Source organism: Protopterus annectens, chromosome 6.part0 (assembly GCF_019279795.1).
Source record: "Protopterus annectens isolate FY-2018-M chromosome 6.part0, PAN1.0, whole genome shotgun sequence".
In the NCBI taxonomy this organism is placed as follows: domain Eukaryota; kingdom Metazoa; phylum Chordata; order Ceratodontiformes; family Protopteridae; genus Protopterus; species Protopterus annectens.
Window position 1 is genome coordinate 882,646,985 of NC_056737.1, and position 23,495 is coordinate 882,670,479.

Here is a 23,495-nt window from a genome sequence, read left to right on the forward strand (position 1 = left end):
CCCAAGAGCTGAAGGAGACTCCATTTTCTCTTTCCTTCTGATAATGAAAAAACCCACAGAGAGAATTTGCTGGTCACACCTTTTCTACTGTTCCAAATGAAAACATTTGAGGCAGAAAAAAAGCCCAAAAGGTGACTAGAAGAATCAGGAATACCTTAGACTTGAACCAGGTACTGCTGTTGGGAGGTCAAGATGATGAGGAAGAAGGCCAGCAATAATGTGATGTTAGTGAATAAAATGGAGAACTTTAAAGTGTCATTCCCATTAGGTGCAGTTTAGACAAAAGAACTGTGGATGTTCTTCGTGTTTCACTGTTGCAGTCATCACATTTGGGTTATCTGCTTGCAGTAGCCCTCAGTCGGCCTGATTATCAAAGTCTTGGGTCCTGCTTCGGTTGCTGTCTCATCTTCCATGACGTCAGGTAGTCAGGGATATAAAGCATGCAGCCGACGACATTACATCAGTCTTTCTTGCTGTGCGGTGCCCGAAGCAGAAGCAGTTCGAAAGTGACGGTCGGCCGACTCCTGAAATTTTTGTTTTCGAGTTTCAGAACCAAAGTCTTCAACTAAAGCTAAGTACCCCATTGGGGAAACTTTTTCTTGCTCTAAACCAGTGTCAGTAAAAGTCAATAATTGTATTTCTTGTGAAAAGCAAATACCTCACAAAGATTTTCATTTATACTGTATTCCTTGCCTAGGCCCTGACCACGATGTACCTCGCTGTCAGTTTTGTGCCTTATTTAAGCAACAGACTATTCATCGTCGGTATATTTACGCTTCTAAATATTTTGTTACTCAGTTCAGTTATCCATATATGTCTTCAGTAAGCCATCCGACTACCGACATTCCGAAAAAATGCAAAGATAAAGACAGAGACAGGCCTCCTAGGTCCAAAACTGCCGACGACGCTTCTCCTAAGCCATTCGCCAGTTCGCCGGTACTCTGTGAGGCGCATTCGCAGCCCCTGATACCAGCTACTTCAGATTCACAGGCTTCTACTGAGACCCATTCTGAGTCCGGTATGCCGCGGGATGCTTCAACTGTGGAACCTGCGGATGTCTCTACCTTGGATGGGTCCGGAGCCACTGTGCAGGCACCGGCTTCTGAGGGTGTATTCAGGCCTACTGACTTGCATATTAAACCAACGCCATCTTCTTCTTCAAGGCCTAAAACTCGAACTATGACTAGAAAACCGACACCCAGACCGCATGGTCAGGCCTCTGTGCCTAAAAAACAGATGATAAGAATGGCTGAAGACCTTATTACTTTAATCAGGGGAAGCCAACCTTCCCTCTCTGAGACCTAGGACTGAATTTGTTTATGATACTTCTGACCAGGATTCTGAAATGTCCGTTTCCCCTGATGACCGGGATTTACCTTGATCTACCTATGAGGATTCTGATGCAGAGGACTCTTCCTTCTGCTTCCCCCCCCAGAGGATTTCTCTTTTGGTGAAACCCTGCATACTCTTAGGGAGCACTTTCGCTGGGAAAGCCAGGATTACTCTGATTCTAAAAAGAGGCTTAGGGATTTCTTATTCCTGCCCCAGCACAGGCCTTTAGCTATCCCTCCTGTACTAGACATTGTTGATGCTGCCTTTTCTGAATCTAGGTTGGCCCCTGACTCTTTACCTCCTGCTCCCAGAAAACCTGATAGATATTACAGGGTTCCTGACTCTCACATGTTCCTTTTTAAAAATCCTACTGCGGATCCTGAGACCATTTCACAGAGGCCCAAGGGCATTAAGGCTACTACTGCCAAAAATCCTACCCCCTCTGATAGAGACTCCAGGGAGCCGGATAGATAGGGTAAGAAAGTATACACTTCTGCAACTTTGGCCATTAGGGCCTTAAACTGCCAGTTTCATATGTTAAAGTATCAGCAGCATATTATTGGATTGCTTAAACAAAAATTATGTTGATTCCTGATTGTGCTGAAAATAAGGATTTACAGGATTTAATGCATTCTGCTGAACAGGTTGGAAAGCCTACTTTGCAATGTGGTTTTGATTCACTAGAGGCATCTTGCAGGGCTGCTGTCACTGGGTCTGTACTTAGAAAGCATGCTTGGCTTAAGGAGCAATCTTTGTCAGATCATGTGAAAGCTAAATTGCTGGATGCTCCCTTAAACTGGGACCGCTTGTTTGGCAACAAAGCAGAAGTTCTTAAACAGATGGAGGAAAAATCTAAGTCTATGCAAACTGTTAAAGATTTCCTACATGTACATCCTCCAAGGTTTAGTAGACATTGGCCCTCTAAGAATTGGTCTTTTCCTGCCTCTTCCAGGCCTTCTCAGTCCAAACCTAGAACTAGCAGAACACCCAGGCTTCAGTCCCAGGATACGCACAGGGCTAAGCAGTGAGGGGCTCCCACTTCCAAATCAGGGAGTAGTAAGACTCCCCCCTATGGTAAACTGTCTCAATGACTTAGCTTTAAAACTTCCAAGCACTTCTCAACTGAAGGGGGAAAGATTGCTCTGCAGGCAAAAAACTGGGAATTCATTACCCAGAACAAATGAATTGTAAATATAGTTTCCCAAGGATACCAATTTCAATTCCACATGTTACCTACCCCAAACGGTTCACCAGATCTACCCCCAAATCAGTGGGCAGAGGCTCATAAGCAAGTACTCTCTCTCAAGCATAAAGGCTATTCAAACTGTACCAGAAAAGGAAAAGAAACAAGGTTTCTACTCAAGACTTTTCCTGGTACCCAGAAAAGACAACTCATGGTGTCCTGTCCTGGACCTTTCCATATTAAACACCTTTTTGGTGATTCCAAAATTCAAGATGCTAACTCTTCACCAGTTACTTCCTGTGTTAGGCAAAGATGCCTGGTTGGCAACACTGGATTTAGAGGAAGGTTACATGCACATCCCAATCAGGGAATCTTGCAGAAGATACCTACGCTTCAAAGCAGGCTACATGCACTATCAGTTCTCTGCACTGCCCTTTGGCTTATCTACTGCACTCAGGGTAGTCACAAAGTGCCTAGCTCCAGTCATTGCATTTTGCAGGCAAAGAAATATTCAGATATACCCATATCTGGAAGATTGTCTAATACAGGCAGAAAGCCAGGACATACTTCTGAGTCATCTGGCATTTGTACAAAAGGTGCTAACTTGTGTGGGGTACACCATAAACGAAAATAAATCACATCTGGTACCCTGTCAACAAATTATATTTCTGGGAGCAAGCTTGAACACAACGTCCCAGATGGCTTTCCTCACGCCAGAGAAATAAATTCATTTGACAACTTACTTCAAACTAATGGCCACGAAAACCTTGCTATCTGCAAGGCAAATACTGCAAGCCTTGGGGTTCATGGCCTCCTGCATTCTACTAATTCCATATGCAAGACTGCATATGAGGAAACTGCAATGGTATCTAAAAAGTCAACATTCTCAGGATCTAGAAGCAATGATCCCTATCATACCTTGCTTACAGTTAGAGTTCCTTTGGTGTTCAGAGGCCTGCCACCAAAACAAGGGACTACCATTCACTCTACCCCCTGCTGCCCAAACCCTAACAACAGACACATCAGACTATGCATGGGGGGGGGGGGGCTCACCTGGCAGGGAAGTGCATTCAGGGCAAATGGAACCCAAGCCAAATGCACCTTCATATCAATTAAAAAGAAATGTTAGCTGTACAGAATGCTCTGACAGCCTTCATGGACCACATTCTTCCAGGACAATTAATGGTAAGGATGGACAACACCACTATTATGTCGTACATAAACAAGCAGGGGGGTACCCATTCCTACCCCCTCTGCAGACTAGCCATGGCTCTTTGTAACACAGCCTTTGAGCTACCAAGTGCATCTACAGGCTCAGTTCCTGCCAGGAAAACTAAATACACTGGCAGACGAACTCCGCAGAAATCTCATGGACCCACACGAGTGGAAACTGGAACCAAAGATGTTCATTGTGTTACACTGCTGCAGTCATCGCACTTGGGTTATCTGTAGTCAGCCGCATTCGGCCCGAGTTCCAAAGTCTTGGTCCGGCGTTGGTTGCTGTCGCTTCTTCCCTGACGTCAGTGCGACAGGGGTATAAAAGAGGCAGCCGACACCATTTTCTTAAGTCTTTCTTGCCGCACGGTGCCCGAAGCAGAAGCAGTTCGCAAGTGCCGGTCGGCCGACTCCTGATATTTCTTCAGTAAAGCTAAGTACCCCGTTGGGGAACCTTTTCTAGCCTCAGTCCGATGTCAGAAAAAGTTAATAATTGCATTTCTTGTGGGAAGCAAATACCTCATAAGGATTTTCATTCTTATTGTATCCCTTGCCTAGGCCCAGACCACGACGTCACAGGTTGTCGGTTTTGTGCTAGGTTTAACAAACAAACTATTAAACGTCAGTTTGATTTCGCCCGACATTATTTTGGTAGAAAATTTAATTATACCATGCCGTCGGAGCAACCGACGACCGGGATGCATAAAAAGCGCAAAGATAAGGAAAGGCAGCCGAGACCCAAACCAGACACCGAGGCCTCTGCTAGGCCAGTCGCCGGTTCTCCGGTTTTCAGTGAGGCGCCTACGCAGCCCCTGATGACCGCTGATTTAGAACTCCAGCCTGCATCCGACTCCCAAGCGGATATTGCAGGGCCTCCAGAGCCTTTATCTTTAGGCCCTTCCGACTCCATGGCTGATGGAGATTCTGGTGCAGTTGAAAGCCCATCAGTTGCTGAAGGTGTCTTCAGACCGACTACACTTACTATTAAATCCTTTGCAAAACTGAAAACTCCATTAAAAGTAAGGAAGCCTCTACAGCAGTCTCCAGTGCAAGGCCCCATGCCTAAGAAACAGATGCTTAAGATGGCCGAAGACTTGATTACCCTAATCGGGGGTTCCCATCCCCCACCTGACAAAAGGCCTAGACTGGAGGAGGACTACGCTTCCTCTGACCAGGTTTCCATTACCTCAGATTCTTCTGAGGAACAGGAGTACTCTTTTCCCCCTTATGAAGACTCTGATGCTGAAGAGTCTATTCCTTCAGCATCTCCCCCAGAAGACTACTCTTTTGGGGAAACTTTACATACCGTGAGGGAACATTTCCACTGGGAAGGCCAGGATTACTCTGATTCTAAGAAAAGACTCCAAGAGTTCCTCTTACTTACTCCAGCACAGACCCCTTGCTATTCTACCTGTGTTAGACATTGTGGATGATGTTTATTCAGAATCTAGCCTTAACCCAGATTCATTGCTTCCTGCACCAGCCAAACCAGACAGACACTACAGAGTCCCTGACTCTCATACATTCCTATATAAAAGCCCTGTTGCTGACCCAGAAACCATTTCCCAGGGTCGCAAAGGGGTTAAGGCCTCTATTGCTAAAAATCCTGTACTGTCTGAAAGGGATTCTAGAGCACTAGACAGATGGGGAAAGAAAGTATATATCTCAGCTACTCTAGCTATGAGGGCCTTAAATTGCCAGTTTCACATGCTGAAATATCAACAATATTTGATGTCTCAATTAAAACAAAAAATGAGCACTCATACAGAGCAGCCTGATTACAAGGAAATGCAAGATTTGTTGCATGCAGCAGAACAAGTGGGAAAACATACTTTGCAATGTGGATTTGATTCATTGGAAGCTTCTTGCAGAGCAACTGTAACAGGGTCTGTCATTCGTAGGCATGCTTGGTTAAAAGAACAAACTTTACCTGATCATGTTAAAGCAAAGTTATTGGATGCACCCTTACAGCAGGATGTTTTATTTGGTGTGAAAGCAGAAGAGGTTTTAAAGAAAATGGAGGATAAGGCAAAATCTATGCAGACGGTCAAGGATTGTTTACAGGTCCAACCCCTCGTTTCAGCAGAAATTGGCCAACCAAAAACTGGTCCTTTCCAACTTCTGACAGACCTCAGAGGGGCAAATAAAGACACCCAAGGGGCAGAGGTCAGCCACAAGGCTCTTACAAGCCACAACAATGGGGTGCCGCAACCCAGAAAGGAGGAGAAGACAGGTCTTAAACTATCAGAAGACAATCACAATGACTTACCCTTCAGACTACCAAGCAAATCACTCTTGGCAGCTCCCTTGGGAGGAAAACTTGCACTTTTGGCAGACAATTGGCACATCATCACAAAAGACAAATGGGTCCTAAATATTTGTAACTCAAGGATACAGGTTCCACTTTCACACTTTACCAAGGATAAAAGGAATGCCAAACCTGCCATCAAATCAACGGGCAGAGGCTCAAAGACAAATTACAGCACTCATGGACATGAGAGCCATTCAACAGGTTCCTACACAGGAGCAAGGACAAGGATTTTACTCAAGACTCTTTCTGGCTCCCCGAAAGGACAAAGCCTGGAGACCCATTCTGGACCTTTCAATTCTAAACACATACCTGGAAGTACCCAAATTCAAGATGCTCACACTACAGCAACTTCTTCCCATGCTGGGCAAGAAGGCTTGGCTAGTAACGTTGGACCTCAAGGAGGCATACCTGCATGTCCCTATCAGACAAAATTGCAGAAGATACCTCCAATTTATAGCAGGTACAACTCATTACCTATTCTCTGCACTGCCCTTTGGCTTATCTACTGCACACAGGGTCTTCACAAAATGCCTGGCACCAGTAATTGCATACTGCAGACAGAGAGGAATCCAAATATATCCATACCTGGACTGCCTTATTCAAGCAGACAGCAAGGACATTCTTTTAAAATATCTGGCGTTTGTAAAAAATCTACTAAGTTGCCTAGGGTACACAGTAAACGAAAAGAAGTCAAAACTAGTGCCCTCACAAGACATAATATTCCTGGGTGCCAGCTTAAATACAACGGCCCAGATGGCTTATCTCACACCAGACAAGCAAGGACAACTGACTCAATACATCAAAATGATGGCAACAAAGACCCAACTCCCTACACAAAAAATTCTGCAGGCCTTGGTCATGGCATCTTGCATACTACTAATACCATATGCCAAACTGCATATGAGGAAATTACAATGGTACCTGAAAAGCGTATGGACTCAACACAGCCAGAGCTTGGAAACAATAATACCACTAATTCCCTGCCTTCAGCAGGAGTTTCTATGGTGGGCTCAGGCATGTCACCTCAACAAGGGTCAGCCTTTCACCTTGCCCACAGCCAGGCAAACAATGACAACAGATGCATCGGATTACGCCTGGGATGCACACATGGCAGGACAGTGTATTCAGGGCAAATGGTCTGCAGATCAAATGGCAGGACAGTGTATTTAGGACAAATGGTCTGCAGATCAAATGCATCTCCACATCAATCAAAAAGAGATGCTAGCTGTACAAAATGCCCTAACAGCTTTCAAGGACCTTCTACATCCAGGACAACTTCTAATAAAGATGGACAACACCACAGTGATGTGGTACATAAACAAACAAGGAGGCACACATTCCTACCCCCTATGCAGGCAAGCAATGACCTTGTGGAACACAGCACTGACCTACCAAGTTCAACTACAAGCACAATTCCTGCCTGGAAAGAAAAATATATTGGCAGACAAACTAAGCAGAAATATCATGGATCCTCATGAGTGGAAACTAGACCCACAAGTATTCACAATGATAACTCAAAAATGGGGGAGCCCAGACATAGATCTGTTTGCCTCCCCCCAAAACTGCCAATTGCGAAAGTTTTGCACAAGGACATACCACACTCTAGCTTGGAAAGTGGACGCCCTCTCATTCAGTTGGAAAACACTAACAGTGTATGCCTTTCCTCCACTGCCTCTTCTGGCAAAGGTGCTGCTAAAAGCCAGATTAGAGAGGCCACAAATGATACTCATTGCTCCAGACTGGCCACGCCAACACTGGTATCCAATATTAAGGAACATGGCTCAAGGCCCACCATGGATTTTACCTCAAATTCCTCACCTGCTGACTCAGCAAAATAATCAGATTCTACACAGCCAGCTCAAGACTTTAAATCTGGCTGCATGGCAGATTATCTAAACAAGCAGTCAACACTTCTCTCTACAGCTGTTATGGATGTCATTCTGGAGGCCAGGAGACCCAGCACCAGGAAAACCTACTCAGACAAATGGAAAAGATTCTGCGCCTGGAACCAGGCTAAAGGCCAAAATCCTCTTGTCCCAAATATTCCTCAGATTCTGCAATATTTAACTGAGATGTTGCACAAAGGCCTTTCCTTTTCATCTATAAAGATCCACGCTTCAGCTATTTCAGCTCATTACAACACGGATCCTCCTATTTTTTCACATCCATTATTAAGACAGTACTTCAGAGGGGCTAAGAACACAAGACCGCCCCGAAGAGCACCAACACCAATTTGGGACCTCAATTTTGTTTTGGAAAAACTTACACTACCGCCCTTCGAGCCAGCTTTTTCAGTTGATTTACAATTTTTATCGTGGAAAACTGCCCTGCTGCTAGCAATAACTTCAGCATGAAGAGTCTCAGAGCTACAGGCCCTAATGGCAGTGGAGCCTTTCATAATTTTTCGTCAAGACAGACTCTCTTTACGAACTAACCCTTCCTTTATGCAAAGGTAGTATCCAGTGTGGCTCGAAACCAAACCATTCATTTACCCACCTTTTATCCAAATCCCCAGAATAAAGGGGTAAGGCTCCTACACTCTTTGGACATTCACAGGCAATTACATTTCTACTTGGATAAAACAAAGGTTTTCAGAAAATCTGATCAGCTCTTTGTATCCTATGCTGCAGGGTATCCTATGCTGCAGGATCTCAAGGAAAGCCTATATCAAAACAGACCATTTCAAAATGGATAGGACATTGTATCCGTTTCTGCTACACACACCATGGGAAACCTGTACCTGGTAACATTAGGCCTCATTCCACCAGGGCTACAGCAACATCAGCAGCCTTCCTCAGAGGGGTACCAACCAGGGATATTTTGGAAGCTGCAACTTGGAGTTCAGTGCACACCTTCACCAAGCACTACCACTTACCTCTATACTCAAAAACCAGAGCTGGCTTTGCCACTGCAGTTTTGCAGGGCCTACTAGCTTCTCCAAACCCTGTTTAGTACCAACCGCCAAGCCTTAGCTTTGGGATTCAACCCAAGTGTGATGACTGCAGCAGTGTAACACGATGAACATAGTACAGTTTTGTACCTACCATAAATGTAGATGTTCGAGTGTTCACACTGCTGCAGTCCAGGTTACCCTCCCACCTTCCCCTCTTTTTTACCTGGGTTTTATCTATAGCTCCCTGTTTATACAATCTCTAAGATGTATTTCTATATGGTGTATTTGCTTACAGCTGTAGCTATTGTTTTCTACTTATGTAATTTACTTAGGATTATGTATTGCCTTCCTATTTGGGGGCACCTGACATCTGGAACAAGAAAAACTGAAGAAAATAGCGTCGGCTGCCTCTTTTATACCCCTGTCGCACTGACGTCAGGGAAGAAGCGACAGCAACTGACGCCGGACCAAGGCTTTGGAACTCGGGCCAACTGTGGGACTGCCTGACGGCAGATAACCGAAGTGTGATGACTGCAGCAGTGTGAACACTCGGACATCTACATTTATGGTAGGTACAAAACTGTATTATGTTCAACATGTTGATAAACAAATGGGGGAGCCCAGATATAGACCTGTTTGACTCCCCCAGGAACTACCAATTGGACATATTCTGCACAAGGACTCCCCACAAAGAAGCTTGGAAAGTGGATGCTCTGTCCTTCAGCTGGAAAAATCTATCAGTTTATGCCTTTCCTCCTCTGCCTCTACTCTACAAAGTACTACTAAAGATCAAACAGGACAAACCAAGGATGATACTGATCGCACCAGACTGGCCACGCCAACACTGGTACCCCCTCTTGCGCAGTTTGTCACTACTGGCTCCATGGCACCTGCTTTAGACCCCTACCCTGCTGTCACAGCAGGAGAGCCAGATTCTGCACCATCAGCTTCAAACCCTGAACCTGGCAGCCTGGCTAATTACCTAATCTCTCCATTACCATCCCTCAGTAAACAAGTGTTGGATGTCATTTTGGAGGCAAGGAGGCCTAGTACTAGAAAAGCATATGCTGAAAAATGGAAACTATTCTGTGCCTGGAACCAAACTCAAGGGATGGGTACAGCAGCTCCCAATTTACCTCATATTCTTCAATACTTAACGGAGATGCTTCACAAGGGACTCTCCTTTTCCTCCATCAAAATTCATGCCTCAGCCATTTCAGCTGATTACAACACAGAACCACCCCTCTTCTCTCATCCACCACTCAAGCAGTTCCTCATAGGGGCCAAGAACTTAAGACCACTCAGGAGAGCCCCTACTCCAGCCTGGGACCTTAACTTTGTATTGGAAAAACTCATTCTTCCTCCTTTTGAGCCAGCTGCAAGTGGAGAGTTAAAATTTCTTTCTTGGAAAACAGCCTTCCTTTTAGCAATTACTTCAGCAAGAAGGGTATCTGAACTACATGCCTTTATGGCAGTGGAGCCTTTCATCATCTTTCATGCAGACAGGGTGTCCCTCAGGACCAATCCCTCATTCATGTCCAAGGTAGTATCCAGTGTGGCTCTTAACCAGTCCATTCATTTGCCAACTTTCTTTTCTAATCCACAGAGCAAAGGGGAATGGGTACTGCATGCCTTAGATGTGCACAGACAACTTAGATTTTACTTGGACAGGACTAAACCTCAAAGGAAATCTGAACAACTGCTGGTGGCATTTGCTGCAGGGGGAAGGCTATTTCAGAGCAAACCATTCCTAAATGGATAGGCCATTGCATTCATTTCTGCTGTGTGTCATGAGTAGGAGTTGTGGTAGGTGGGCTGGCAACCTGCTCTGTATTATCTATTGCATGAGAGTGCACTAATTCTAGATTCATCATGTAAGTGTATCTCTCACAAATGGTACAGGAAAGATTTTGGAGCAGGGGATTGTCCGTGTACATGAGGTAGTTGCTACACTGCCTCAGTAGACCCATGTCAACCAGGCTGGTAGGAGAAAAGGAGGGAAACTGACAGTTCATGGTCGTAGGAATAATCTTGATCTGGCTATAACAGTTGAAGAGGGAATACAGCAGGGGCAGGTATTAGTAGGTTTAGGCACAAATAGCCTGGTTTAGGTAATATTTGCGAGGCTAGACAGCAGGCATCTGTAACTGGCAATCCTTCTACGCAGTAGTGTGTGATGCGCAAACAGGCTCAAACAAACACAAACCTGTTCAAATAGAGGCTTATAAAGTAGAAAAACAGGAAACAGCCAAAGTTCAAATTGTACAGTTAAAACACCCTAAACAGAGCCCTGGAACAGTAACTCTTGCTCGGTCTGTCCAAGATGTACCTTCCTCCCACGAAGGCATGGGGGGTGGCCTCTCCAGACTTAAGATTAACTGTTTTACAAGCTCCAAAGGTCACAGACAGTACTAGATTCAGCAAAAACCTGAACCTAGTCTGTGCTAGTGTTTTTCAAGTGCAGCAAACAAGTAAAATGAACAAAACAAGCAGATAAACAGTAATTTCAGTTGTAAGAGGAATTCAGTTAGCAGACAATCTAAAAAATGCAGTAAAATATAGTTGCACAGTTTAAACAAACAGATATGCAGCAAATATTGTTTTAGTTAATCAGAAAGTGTAGAAAACAGTTAAAAATAAGCACTTATCTTTTGTAGTCTCTCAGCAGGTATTTGGAAAACTGTAGAGGAATGGCAGAAGGCCTAACTCACTGCAACTTTGAACAAACAAGCACAAACTGGTTCATACAGAGGCTATTTAAAGCAGAAAAAACAGGAAACAGCCAAAGTTCAAATTATCCAATCAAAACACCCTAAACAGAGCCCTGCAACAGTAACTGTTGCTAGATCAATTCAAACTATACCTTCCCTCCCATAAGGGTACAGGGGGCCTTTCAGACAAAAGATTAACTGTTTTACAAGCTCCAGAGGTTACAAACAGTACTAGATTCAGCAAAAACCTGAAACTAGTCTATGCTAGAGTTTTGCAAGTGCAGTAAACAAGTAAAATAGACTGACAAAGATATTGTATAGTTTTCTTCATTCGTGGTGGACCTAGACTAATAATGTCCTTAGTTTAAACTGTAAACAGATTTTGGTTAAAAAAATAGAGAAAAAGTGAAAATTTGAAAAAGTGTAGTTCTCTCAAGGATTTGCAAAGCTGTTTATTTTTCCAGTAACACCTATTTTTTTTTAGCTGAAGATCAGGAACAAAACTTGTGTAAGCAATAAGCTGTGAGAGGTTTGACTACTGTATTCAAGTAAAGGGTCCTCTCTTTCTCTTGTAAAACCACAAGGATGAATCTATAGGTGCCAGACAGTTATCAGTAAAGGTCTGAACAGTGTGTTCTGAGTGATGTTTACAAGGAACATTATAATTAGCATTTAAAGGGAAACTAGCAAGCAGTTCAGTGAAAGTAAATGGTTTAGAATTGGTTAGTGAATAGCTTTGCAAGTAGTTACCTTCCCAGCAGATTTAGTCCTTCAGTGCACATAACAGTGCACAATTTAGTTTAAGGGTATCCAGTTCACTTATTCTTAAGGCTGAATGTTAGTGTTTATTAAACCAGTGGAAGTTGTTTTCACATCTAGGAGGGAACAGAGATAGAGCAAGTACAGATAATATCTGTTTAAGTAGAAACAGAGACTGTAATGTGCTTTTAGCATGACTATGGCTAACTTTAGAAAAGGTAATGCGTGTGACTGCAGCTATGTATTTGGTACAGCCAACTGCTATACAGAGGAGTAAACTCCCTTTTTGGAAATGCATTTATTTTTGTACGTTTGCTGTAAGTTAAAAGGGAATGGGGTTTTAAAATGCCTTTAGTTTTTTGCTTGAGTTGCTTTTATTGAAGCAAATATCTGGGGAAATGTGACGTGGGTTCATAAAGAAATTAGAAGCAACATCTGCATACAAGATCAACACCTGCCTGCCAGTTATATGGATCTGTGTGGTTTTGTGGAAGGAAGGCAAGCATTTGATAACGTGAGTAGAACATTGATCCTGAGGGAATCAGAGTTTAAGAAAACATTGATGATGTCAGTAGGTCTCAATGCAGAGAAATAATTCAGTAGAGTCAGCTTGGATTTTATGACTAGGGCAGTGGCAGTATTTGCATTCCTGTTAGAATAATAGGGAGGGTATATGAAGGGTAAGAGACAAAAATTAAGGTGAGAAGGCGCCTCTGCTATGAGCTGTGTTTGAACAGAAGACTCAGGCAGGGATGTCCTCTCTCCCTTTTATTTAATGTTTAGCAAAGAAAATATAGGACTCTCAATTTCAAGAATATAAGTAATGTTGTAAAACGTTGGCTTTCTTTCAATGATGGTATTGTGTACTTGATAAATCCACAAACAGACATTTTGCTGTTGTGGAATATTGTTTCAAAAAGGAAAAATAAATAAATAAATAAATAAGCTATAGTGGTAAGATGTGTATCCACAAGTAAATTGATTCAGCAATATTCATGTTTACAGACATGATAAGATGGAGTGTTTAGGTGTATGATTAGAAATTATTCTGTTTTGGCAGCTAAGAAGGTGACTAAACAAAAGGGTAATACAGAAACTGAGAAACTGGAGGCTCCTGGTTATGGATATAGATAGTAAGATACGAGCAGTGAAAAATGTTTTTTGTCCCTTTAGTTTTATATACAGGTTGTGTATATTTTTATCAACCAAAGGAGAAGCTGTGAATGGTTAAAGAGTTTAAGCAATTTATTTGGGAGTAAGGAGAGAGAGAATTAAATGGGATAAATTAATTTCTCCCCATAGAACAAGGTGGTTTAGGGTTTCTTGATTGGAAAGGATATTTTAGATCTACACATCTAAAATTCATATGTATAATTTATTTATTTTATTTATTTTATTTTATTTATCATTTGTTGACCGGGAAAGTCGGACTAGGTTCCACAGAGCCTGTTTTCAGCGGAGGCCCGGGGAGAAATGCTCCAGATGCATGTCTTGCATAATACAAGCATTAAGTTATAAATCGGAGTTTAGAAGGATGATAATGAAATGGGCAGATTTTGAGAAAAAGAGAGTAGGATTTTGGATGCATGTCTTTAACAAGAATAACTTTACAGAATATCATATGCATAAAGTAGCAGAAGGTATTCTAAGTGCTAAGCCAGCATAAGAACAGAGAGAGGTTTTGCCAAACGAGATGGCTGCAAATAGATGTATAGCAAACAGGCAAAAGGGGGTTGGAATTTACTGGAAAAAAATTACCAAAAGGAATCAAGATACTGAGAGCAAATAACTAGGTACGGAAATGTAATATAATTTTATGAGACTAAGCAGAATCTTGGATTGCAAGTTAGGGGCTTCTTTTTTTGTCTGTGATTTATAACAGTGTAGACACACAGAAAGGGTAGGAGAGGGTTAAGTGAGGTCTGGTAGAGTTTTTTTTTTTTTTTCTTCAGAACAATGTCAGCTGTTAAAATTGCATGATGGTTGTCAGAATCAATCCGAGGACGTTAGAAAAATTGGAAAAGGAGAAAAGAAAGACAGGTTACAAAGGGACAATGGTAGGGCATCTCTAGGGTTCTGAAGTATGTAGCAAAGTCCAGAAGGTTTGAATTTTTTTTTGTTTAAGCTGCTTTATAGTGATTCCACATTTTCAAGCATTGTAACAGGTGTGAACTTCATACGTGATTAAACTTCCTTTCTAGCGGTTGGCCCTTTTCCCTATTACTGTAAACTCTTTGTTTTACTTATTCTTTTTTAATACCTAGGCACAGCTAACAGTGAGAAGTCATGGCTTTCTAATTCAGTATTATCTTGTATTACTATGTAGTATTATACTTCCATGCTTTAGTTGTCTGAACCTGGTCAAGTACAAATAAAGTCCATTTTTCATTCCCTTGGTCAATCCCAACATTACACCTGCTTTACATATTAATCACTTGCAGCTTGTCTGGCAACTGCTTCATATATTGATTCTTTGTATAATAAGCAGTAAGAGAAAATTTGTTAATTTGTTTTAAACAATTCAGAAAACAATAATTACTGAGTACAACTATGGAACCTCTACGCGTCTTCCTAGTAAGAATACGTTTTTTGCATGGAAGTATTTGCCTAGGTATTGTTGTATCCCAAGCCGACTTCAGTGAGTTTTTCCTTATCTACCTAATAAATGTTGGAGATGTGATTGGAAAGAGAGAGGTAATTTGGACCATGTTTTTTAGGGAGTGTAACAAGTTGGCAGAAAAAAAAATCCTTAGAGTACTTTACTTTATCAGACATTTTGAGGGGAACAGATGGTTGTAATTAAGGAAATGATTCTTTTGAGCTGGGATATAACATCTGAATTGCCTACAGCTAGTAAGGCTTTACAACGTTTAATGTTATTTGGCTTCCAAAAAGCAATAACTAGAAAATTGAAGTACATATCTAAACCAACTGTAATTAAAGTGTTGAATATTGCACAGGAGATAAAAGGACTGGAGGTTGCATCTTTTAAAAAGGGAAGGAGAAAATTACATAGAAATAAATGGAATTTGTGAGACAAGTGTATGCAGAATAAATTTCAGAAGTGAGGATTAAAGGGAAGGCAGGACCTGAGTGAGCTCTTTGGTTTACTGTCATTATTCTGACTCATAGGTGGTCTAGTCCACCTGCTCGATGCCCTACATCCAGAATTGTAGAATACCGAACACCACATTCCTGACTGTCCAACCTTGCCCCTTTCTGGACCCATGATAAAGCTTGTTCCTGGATACATAGATGTAGGGATTTTTGAGGTTCTGTGTTTGTCAGGTATACTGGAATTTGGCATTACGACTTTCGCAGAAGTGTGTCGATCACTGGATGGCTCTAGCTCCTGTGAGTCGGAATAATGATACTCAACTGAGCTCTTTATCAAATGCTGGAATGAGTAACAGAAAATGTGTATTGCATGAAATGGTAATATTCCTTTGGTTTGTTTTCTATTATTGTGTTTGCACTCATTAATTAAATATGGTAATTTAATAAAGATGTGTACAGATATTTGCACAAAAGATATTTAAGCAAAGGGTTAGCCACCCATTGCCATTTTCAAATCGAATGCTAATATTTGGTTTTAATAGTTTGTAAATTTCCAGTATTTTAATAACTGAAGTAGTTTTAGTCCGTGTGTTCTTTTGTACAGTTGCCAAGCGGTTTGAGACCGATTTTAATTGACCTTGTAAAGCAAAGATAACGATGGGAGGGATTCAAGACTGCATAAAGCAAAAAAAGAAAAAAAATGAGAAATTGGAACAGTGAAAAAGAAGTAACACCAGATAAACCAATGCCAGTGAAGTGGAAGGTTATTGTAGTAAGCAACAAGTTTTTCACCTGGAACTGTGATTCTGCATTAATTCATTTTATGACCTAAATTCAACTTCATTATAGATTTTCACAGACCATGTGTTGTGGTTTGCAGCATTGATAAGTGGCAGCTGGGGTCCATTGCTAGGGAAATGTGTATGATTCTTTCCCTTTGGTGGAGGAAATGGAGAATAACAAAATTATATTGTTGTTGCACTTGTACACAAGATGCTTCTTGGTGTACAGTGTGTGAGGATGGTGACAAAGTTGTGTAAAGTACTGGAAGGGGGCACAGCCATGGGAGCAGTGCAGAAGTGTAAACCACACTTGTCTGACAGTCGTGAGCACTATTGTGTGATTGTGTTTTTATGCAGTCATTATGGTGATAATAGAGAAGACTGAATTGTGCTAGTTTCTCTACATAACCCTCAGAGTATTACAGCAGTTGTGTAACATTCTGACCATTTCTGGAGATAGGAGCTGCTGTATACTGCCTTATCTTAATTTAAGTCTTCCTGAATTTTGCCAGAAATAGAAAACAAAGTAGACCTATGTAAATGCCAAAGCAAAGTAATTGTGTGTCAGTGTGTTTAGCACTTACAGTGCACTTACTGTACTGTATAGGATCCTGAAAATCAGGATAAAATAATAAGAAAATAACGTGCTGTAACTGTTGCAGCATGTAATTTAATCTTGTGGCATTGGTTTATTCTGATACAAAAAGAAGTTGCACAAGCAGTGATAAAAACTTGTTACTGCTGTTAATCAAGTTCCCATTAAGGGTGTATTTTCCAAAAATGATATCCTAAATTTCTACACAGTACTGTCACTCGCCCATATACTGCGGTGGTGGTGCTGCGGTAGCGTTGTCGCCTCACAGTAAGACATCTTGTTCGATTCTCAGCTAGAGCGTCTTCTGTGTGGAGACATGCGTGAATGGGCGTACCTACGTTGAAGGTTGTGCATCAGGGCTGGCAACTCGGCACGTAAAAATCTACTGCCAATCATTAGTGGACCGGAGTTCCGCTGTGGCGACCCCTAACCGGGAAAAGCCGAAAGACACAACAACTGTCACTCACCCATGGACCAAGAAAATCTTTGCTAAGTAACTCGTATCACTGTTCACTCATTAGTAAAAGTCTTGAAACTAGGCGCACCTAAAGTTTAATTAACATAAACAGTATAAAAATGTTAGCCACAGAAGAATGTCCCAGGTACCTCAACAAAAGCCCACATCCTGCATAACAATGTTTATAGAAAAGGGAAAAGTGCTGCAGATGCTGAAAGACAGTCACAGCATTGGAGTCTTTATGTATTCTTGCTTTGTCTACAAACTGCAACTGTTAGCCCCATCAGGATATCCCACATATCTTGACAAAAGCACAAACACCTGTTTCTATACATTTTACAGTAGTACACAGAAAAAAAATGTAAAAGAAAATGCATCAACATTAATGGAGAACACTCAGTCTTGCATAATCGCATCACTTATTTTTCTGTATCTGCACTTATGTGTGGTCCAGTATTCTCCATTATCACCCTAATTCTGAGATTGTGTGATATCTTGAAGAGTTCCCCTTACTCAGAGGTAGTGCAGCCTTGGCGTGGTATGTAAAAGTAGCAGAAGTAGGTAGGACGCAGGCAGGTTTTTGGGCCAAAATGCTTTTCAGTCTCAGTGAGTTTCAGTGTTCGGTTTAGTAACAATATAGGAAAAATTAAATACAAATATGCTGTGGATTCAGAGTTCATACGTTGGACACTTATTGAGTGGCCTTTAGGCATATTTATCTGGACTCTCAAAATTGCTGATGATCTCTCACCGCTAGAAAGGCTGGCTGATGTGTTCTCGTGGAATTGATTGTTCATTTCTGAAGGCTGTATCAGGAAAGAAAATATCCAGCTGGCTGTATGTACAGAAAGAGGGTTACTGGGAGAATAAGGAGTGTGATAACATGTAGCATGTGTAAGGCCTACAGTGCACAGCAAACATACACTGATGGAGGGAACTGAAAGGAGAAGAGGAAGGAGTCTGATGACAGCAAAGGAAGATTAAGGATCATCAGGAAAGGTCGATGGTCTTTGGAATTCTTTGCCACATAGGAGTGGCTGAGACTAAAGTCTGCAAAAAGTGTAAAGGGTGCTGGCATAAAGGGTGGAAAGAGCTGCAGTAGTTGCAATACTTGGGCAGATGTAATGAACCAGTGATGATGAGATCACATGTGCATTGTGTACATCTTAGTGTTTTTCCCTCTGGTTAATTTACTGTTCTTTCTGTTTGTTGTGCTTGCCTTACAGTTGCCAGAAATTAAACTGTGTCATAAAAAATAGACATGGGTTACAAATTATGCATGAGTATGTTTGATACCAAATTGCTGTACAGGCACAGTACAAGCCAAAGACTGAATACCATTACAGATAGTATGTTTCCTTTTCGCATGCCTCATTATGGCATTTTGTAACAGGTTTTAGAAGCGTGATTGATTTTAATAACCATGTGGATATATATACTGGCACGTGTGAGTGACTTTATTATTATTAATTTACAGGTTATGTTTTTGGGAGAGCTGGAAGAAATACTGGATGTTATTGAGCCGTCTCAGTTCGTAAAAATTCAGGAACACTTATTCAAACAGATATCCAAGTGTGTTTCAAGTCCACATTTTCAGGTCAGCATCTTCCTTCTGGGATAGTATCATGCAGTTTTTATATATGTATTGTGGCTGTGTATTTATTTCTTCTTTACTTTCTTCAGAATTCATGCTTATGTTTTATTGTACTGCTGCAGCAAGCAAAAACTAATATGAAACTGGCACACTATTGTAACGCAAGGAGTATAAGTAACATTTTAAGTTAAGTAAAATTTAATATGTATTGAATGTTGGCACTGGGCAAGTGAAATCAATTTTGCTAAATGTTTTCCATCTTATTGTATGTCATAATTTATTTAGGCATTTTTATCTATTAACTGCCTATCTACCAAAGCTTTCCAGTTTAAGTTGTTTGATCAGTTTCCTCTTGTCTTCGTATGTTAAGTTGTAGGGATAGCTTTAAATGAGCCTTTTGTAAATCTAGCACTACAGTTATAGTTCCAGCTTCTTGCAAAGAAAAAGCTGACTTCCTTTTTTGTCCATCATGGAAGAGGTACCTTGTGATTGGCCCAATTTATGCATGCTTATACTTTGTTCTGCATAGCCATAAATAATGATAAGAAGTAGACTACTCTTGTTAGTAAGTATACTTGCCATAAATGGAATAAAAACCATGAGCTAATTAATTTGTCACTGTTTGCTTCCATAAATGAAATAACTTGTCACTGTTTTGAAAAAAAAATTGTCACAGTATAAATCTTATGCTGTCCATTCCCATATTTATACTTTTAGCTTAGTTTTTACTTTTTATTATTATTCTGAGCTTTGCTTGCTGCCACATTTTTGTGGGTTTACATTTGATTTGATGCCACTGAAGAGAAATTAAATACAAGTAAGTTGTGTATTCAGAATTCATACAGAATAGATAAAACGTAAAGTACCTGATGCGCGGTGATACAAGAAGAGATGAGGCTGTAACATATTATCTGATGTAGTTAATTTCATCTGTGCAGCAGCCTTTGGGAATCGGATCCGACCTCGGAGCCGGCAGTTTTCAACAGCTTTATATCCGAGCTCCAAGCTCCTCCCCTACCCATAATCCCCTGCCAACCCTGACTGACCTCAGATCTAGTTTGCCGCGGTTTCGTTCAGCAGCTTGATCCAGAGTTTCCAGGCCTTCTCGTTCTCTTTGTGAGAAAAAATTTAACTTTTATACAACTTTTCTTTAATTTTTGGTGTGTGTGTGTGTGTATAGCTCCCATTTTAGTCTAAACTCTCTTAGTTTATTTATTTATTTTTTTTCTAGTTATCCGCCCCCTTCCTTCGTGGTTCCGTCAAGGTTGTGTGTGTGTTTGTTTGGGGCCTAGTGTGTGTGAGTTACTTTCTTGAGTATGTCTGAGGCCCCAAAGATAATGTTTTCTAAGTGCACCGAGTGTGGCCATACGCTGCCCCCAGCGGATGGCCACACTCGGTGTGTATTGTGCCTTGGGGTTGAACACCTGTCCTCTGGTTGTACCATTTGTGCAGCGTTCAACCCCAGGGCACTCAAGGACCGGAGGTCTAAGCTGATTCTGGCGGGTCTTCTGCCCCCGGACTCTGCTTCTACCTCCGGACCTCCCGTGGCTCCCGCTGCGGCGGCTGCCACTCCTGCTTCCCTCCCGCCTTAGGCTCGGAGGAGAGGGAGGCCAGGAAAGAAAGGAGGAGGGAGAAGCAACACAAGCGACGGGCTGAGGCCTCCGCTTCGGCCCCCCTGGCTAAGCAGTGTTCTCCCTCCAGGTCTTCTGGTTCTCCTCCTTCTCGGATCCGGTCCCTGTGCTTTTTACCGGGTCCTGAGGAGGAGGAGACCCGATCTCCTTCAAGGTCATCGAGGCGACACTCCCGCCCCGCCTCGGTGGCCTCGTCGAGATTTACGAGAAGTCTCACAGATGCAGATTTGGAGCAGATGATGAGAAGATTCCTGCAGGCCCAACTGCAGATGGGAGTGTTCCTGCCTCCCCCCCCCCTCCGGGGGGGGAGCTCGACCCCCTTCTTTGCCCCGATAGCTCCTTCTCTGTCTTGTTTCCTGGGTTCGGAGTCTTCGGAGCCAGGCAGCCTTGGAGCCAGGGGTGTGTCAGTGCCGATAGTCTCGGGTACTTTGGCGCCGACACTTCCCTCGAGTCTGTCGGGTCCATTTTCTTCGGATCCGAGCTCTCAGAGCCGAGGGCTGAGCTTCGGATCCGGCGGTATCGGTATGCCTTCGGCTCCTTCCGGGTCGGAGCATGCTGGTCCGTCGGATCCGATCGCTTGGGCGCTGGCCCCGATCCGTCCGTCAGATCCGAGGGAGAGTCTGCTTTCGGATCCCAGAGAGAGCAGCTCTCCCTCGGCATTTGACATGGTGGAGAGGGTTCTGTCGAGGGATTCCAGGCCCCCGACCCTTGCCATGGCTCCACCCTGCACTCCTCAGTTGGGCCCGGCTTCCATCACCCGGCCCCAGGGACTTCCCAGGTAGTTCCAGTGGAACAAGACATTGCTGGTGAGACCTCTTCGGACAGGCCCCCCGAGGAGGTCCCTCACAAACGAAGGTGCAAGAGGAGGCACCTGGACTCCCCCGAGTCCTTGACTGAGGACACGGATTTGGAGGAAGGGGAAGGCTCCCCAAGATCACCCCCAGAAGATGTCTCATTTGGTGACATCATGGAGATGTTCAGAATAAAGGGGGGGTGATCTGCCCCAAAGCCTACCTCGGACGAATCCGTGTTCCTGGAGGTGTTTGAAGCAGGCCTGTCTACCTCTTGGGTGTCCCCTCCGGCCAACCCCCTGGTAGACTTGATGACTACCAGGGCGTGGAAGGAGCCGCACACTGTGGATCCAGTCCCCAAGCGCCCGGACACTGTGGATCCAGTCCCCAAGCGCCCGGACAAGATCCTTAGCCCACCCTCTGACAAGTCCCACTGGAGTAAGGGTCCCCCTGTAGATGCCCTGTTGGTGGCAATGGCCACCAAGAGGGAACTTGCTCAGGAGAGTCCCTCTGTTCATCCCCCGAGCAAGGAGTCTCGGTCGATGGACCGCCTAGGGAAGTGAGTGTTTAGTTCAGCTACCTTCTCTGTGAGGTCGCTGAACTACATGGCACACGTGCTCCGACTGCAGCGGGACCTTATCAAAGAGTACGCTGCGTCGCCCCCCGAGTCCATGTCGGCGGAGGACAAACAATTGCACTCCACCCAGATGGCCACTCTACGATCCATATCTAACACCTCTATGCGGCTTCTGTCTCATGCCATGGAAAGGAGCCGCTAGAGCCGGTGGAGCGGGCCTCGTTATGAGACGTCAGGCCTGGCTCCGGCACTGTGTTTTCGCGGAACCCTTTAAGGCGTTGTTCACTAATGCCCCTTTTGATGATTCTGCCGTCTTTGGCAAAACTGTGCGAGATACCTTGGTCCAGAGAGAAAAGGACGGGAAGACGACGTCTGCCGTCGGAGTCCGCTTCTCTGCTCCCCAGAGGTCCTTTTCTAAGAACCAAAAGGGACAGAAGAAGATGTGGTTCCGGAAGTCGCAACAGTCCCATCCCGCTCTGGACTCCCAGCCCTTCCGAGGCAGAGGAGGGCAGGGTGGATGCCGCCCTAGAGGCAGAGGGGGCCCGCGGAACTTTGGATCCAGAGAACCCTTCTCGGACCAACCCACGACTGCTCCACTCTGGAGGCAGTCGGGGGGCGTTTCTCGAAGCACCCAGCAGCTTGACAGACCGCTGGGTGCTTTGCATCATATCCAGAGGATACCAAATTCCCTTTTCTCGTTACCCACACAGCCCCAGATACCTCCCCGATGTCCCACCCGAGCAGAGGGAGGTCTCAGCAATGGAAACCCAACATTTGCTGAAAAAAAGAGCCATCCAACACATCCCCCCAGACCAGTGTGGGTCCGGGTTTTACTCCAGGTTCTTCTTGGTGCCAAAAAAGACGGGGGACTTAAGAACGATCCTCGACCTCTCTTCCCTGAACCTGTCAGTAACCAAAGTGAAGTTCCGCATGGTCACTCTTCAATCCATTCTCTCCCTTTTGCGGGAGAACGATTGGATGTGCTCTATAGACCTCAAGGATGCGTACTACCACATTCTGATGGACAGGCGATCCAGGAGGTTCATCCGCTTCCGGCTGGGAGCCAGTCATTTCCAATTCAGGGTCCTCCACTTTGGTCTCACCACATCCCCCAGGGTGTTCACCAGAGTGTTAGTAGTGATAGCAGCCCACCTGAGGCTCCAGGGAATTCAGGTCTTCCCTTACCTGGACGACTAGCTCCTGACCGCCCCGACAAGGCATCTACTCTATGCAGCCAGAAACTACTTTCTTCGTCTAGCTCCCTGGCTGGGGATCACTATCAACATAGAGAAGTCATCTCTTACTCCGACTCAGACAATAGACTTCACAGGGGCCAGATTGGACACAAACAAGCTCCTAGCTTTCTTGACCACAGACCGTCTACTATCCCTAAGGCTACATGTGCAGGCCATTCTGCAATCTCCAGCTCCCCCGGCGGAATTGGTCCTGAGGGCTCTTGGCTCGATGGTGGCAGCGATCAACCTATTGCCAATGGCACGTTTGAACATGAGGGTCTTACAATGGACCCTCCAGGTCCAGTGGTCCTTTCTTCACTACCCTCTGAGCCATCCCGTTCCCCACAGCAGGGCCTGCAAGAGGGCCCTCCT

General features: G+C 43.7%; 1 protein-coding gene across 3 annotated transcripts in view; it reads left to right on the forward strand.

The window, feature by feature from the left end:
* PPP2R5E (protein phosphatase 2 regulatory subunit B'epsilon) overlaps positions 1–23,495 on the forward strand; it is a 2,371,886-nt gene that overhangs the window by 2,089,890 nt on the left and 258,501 nt on the right. For all 3 annotated transcript variants that reach the window (XM_044074552.1, XM_044074554.1, XM_044074553.1), the window contains exon 11: positions 18,773–18,892. In XM_044074552.1, the coding sequence (XP_043930487.1) occupies positions 18,773–18,892 (120 nt within the window). The remainder of the gene's footprint in view (positions 1–18,772; positions 18,893–23,495) is intronic.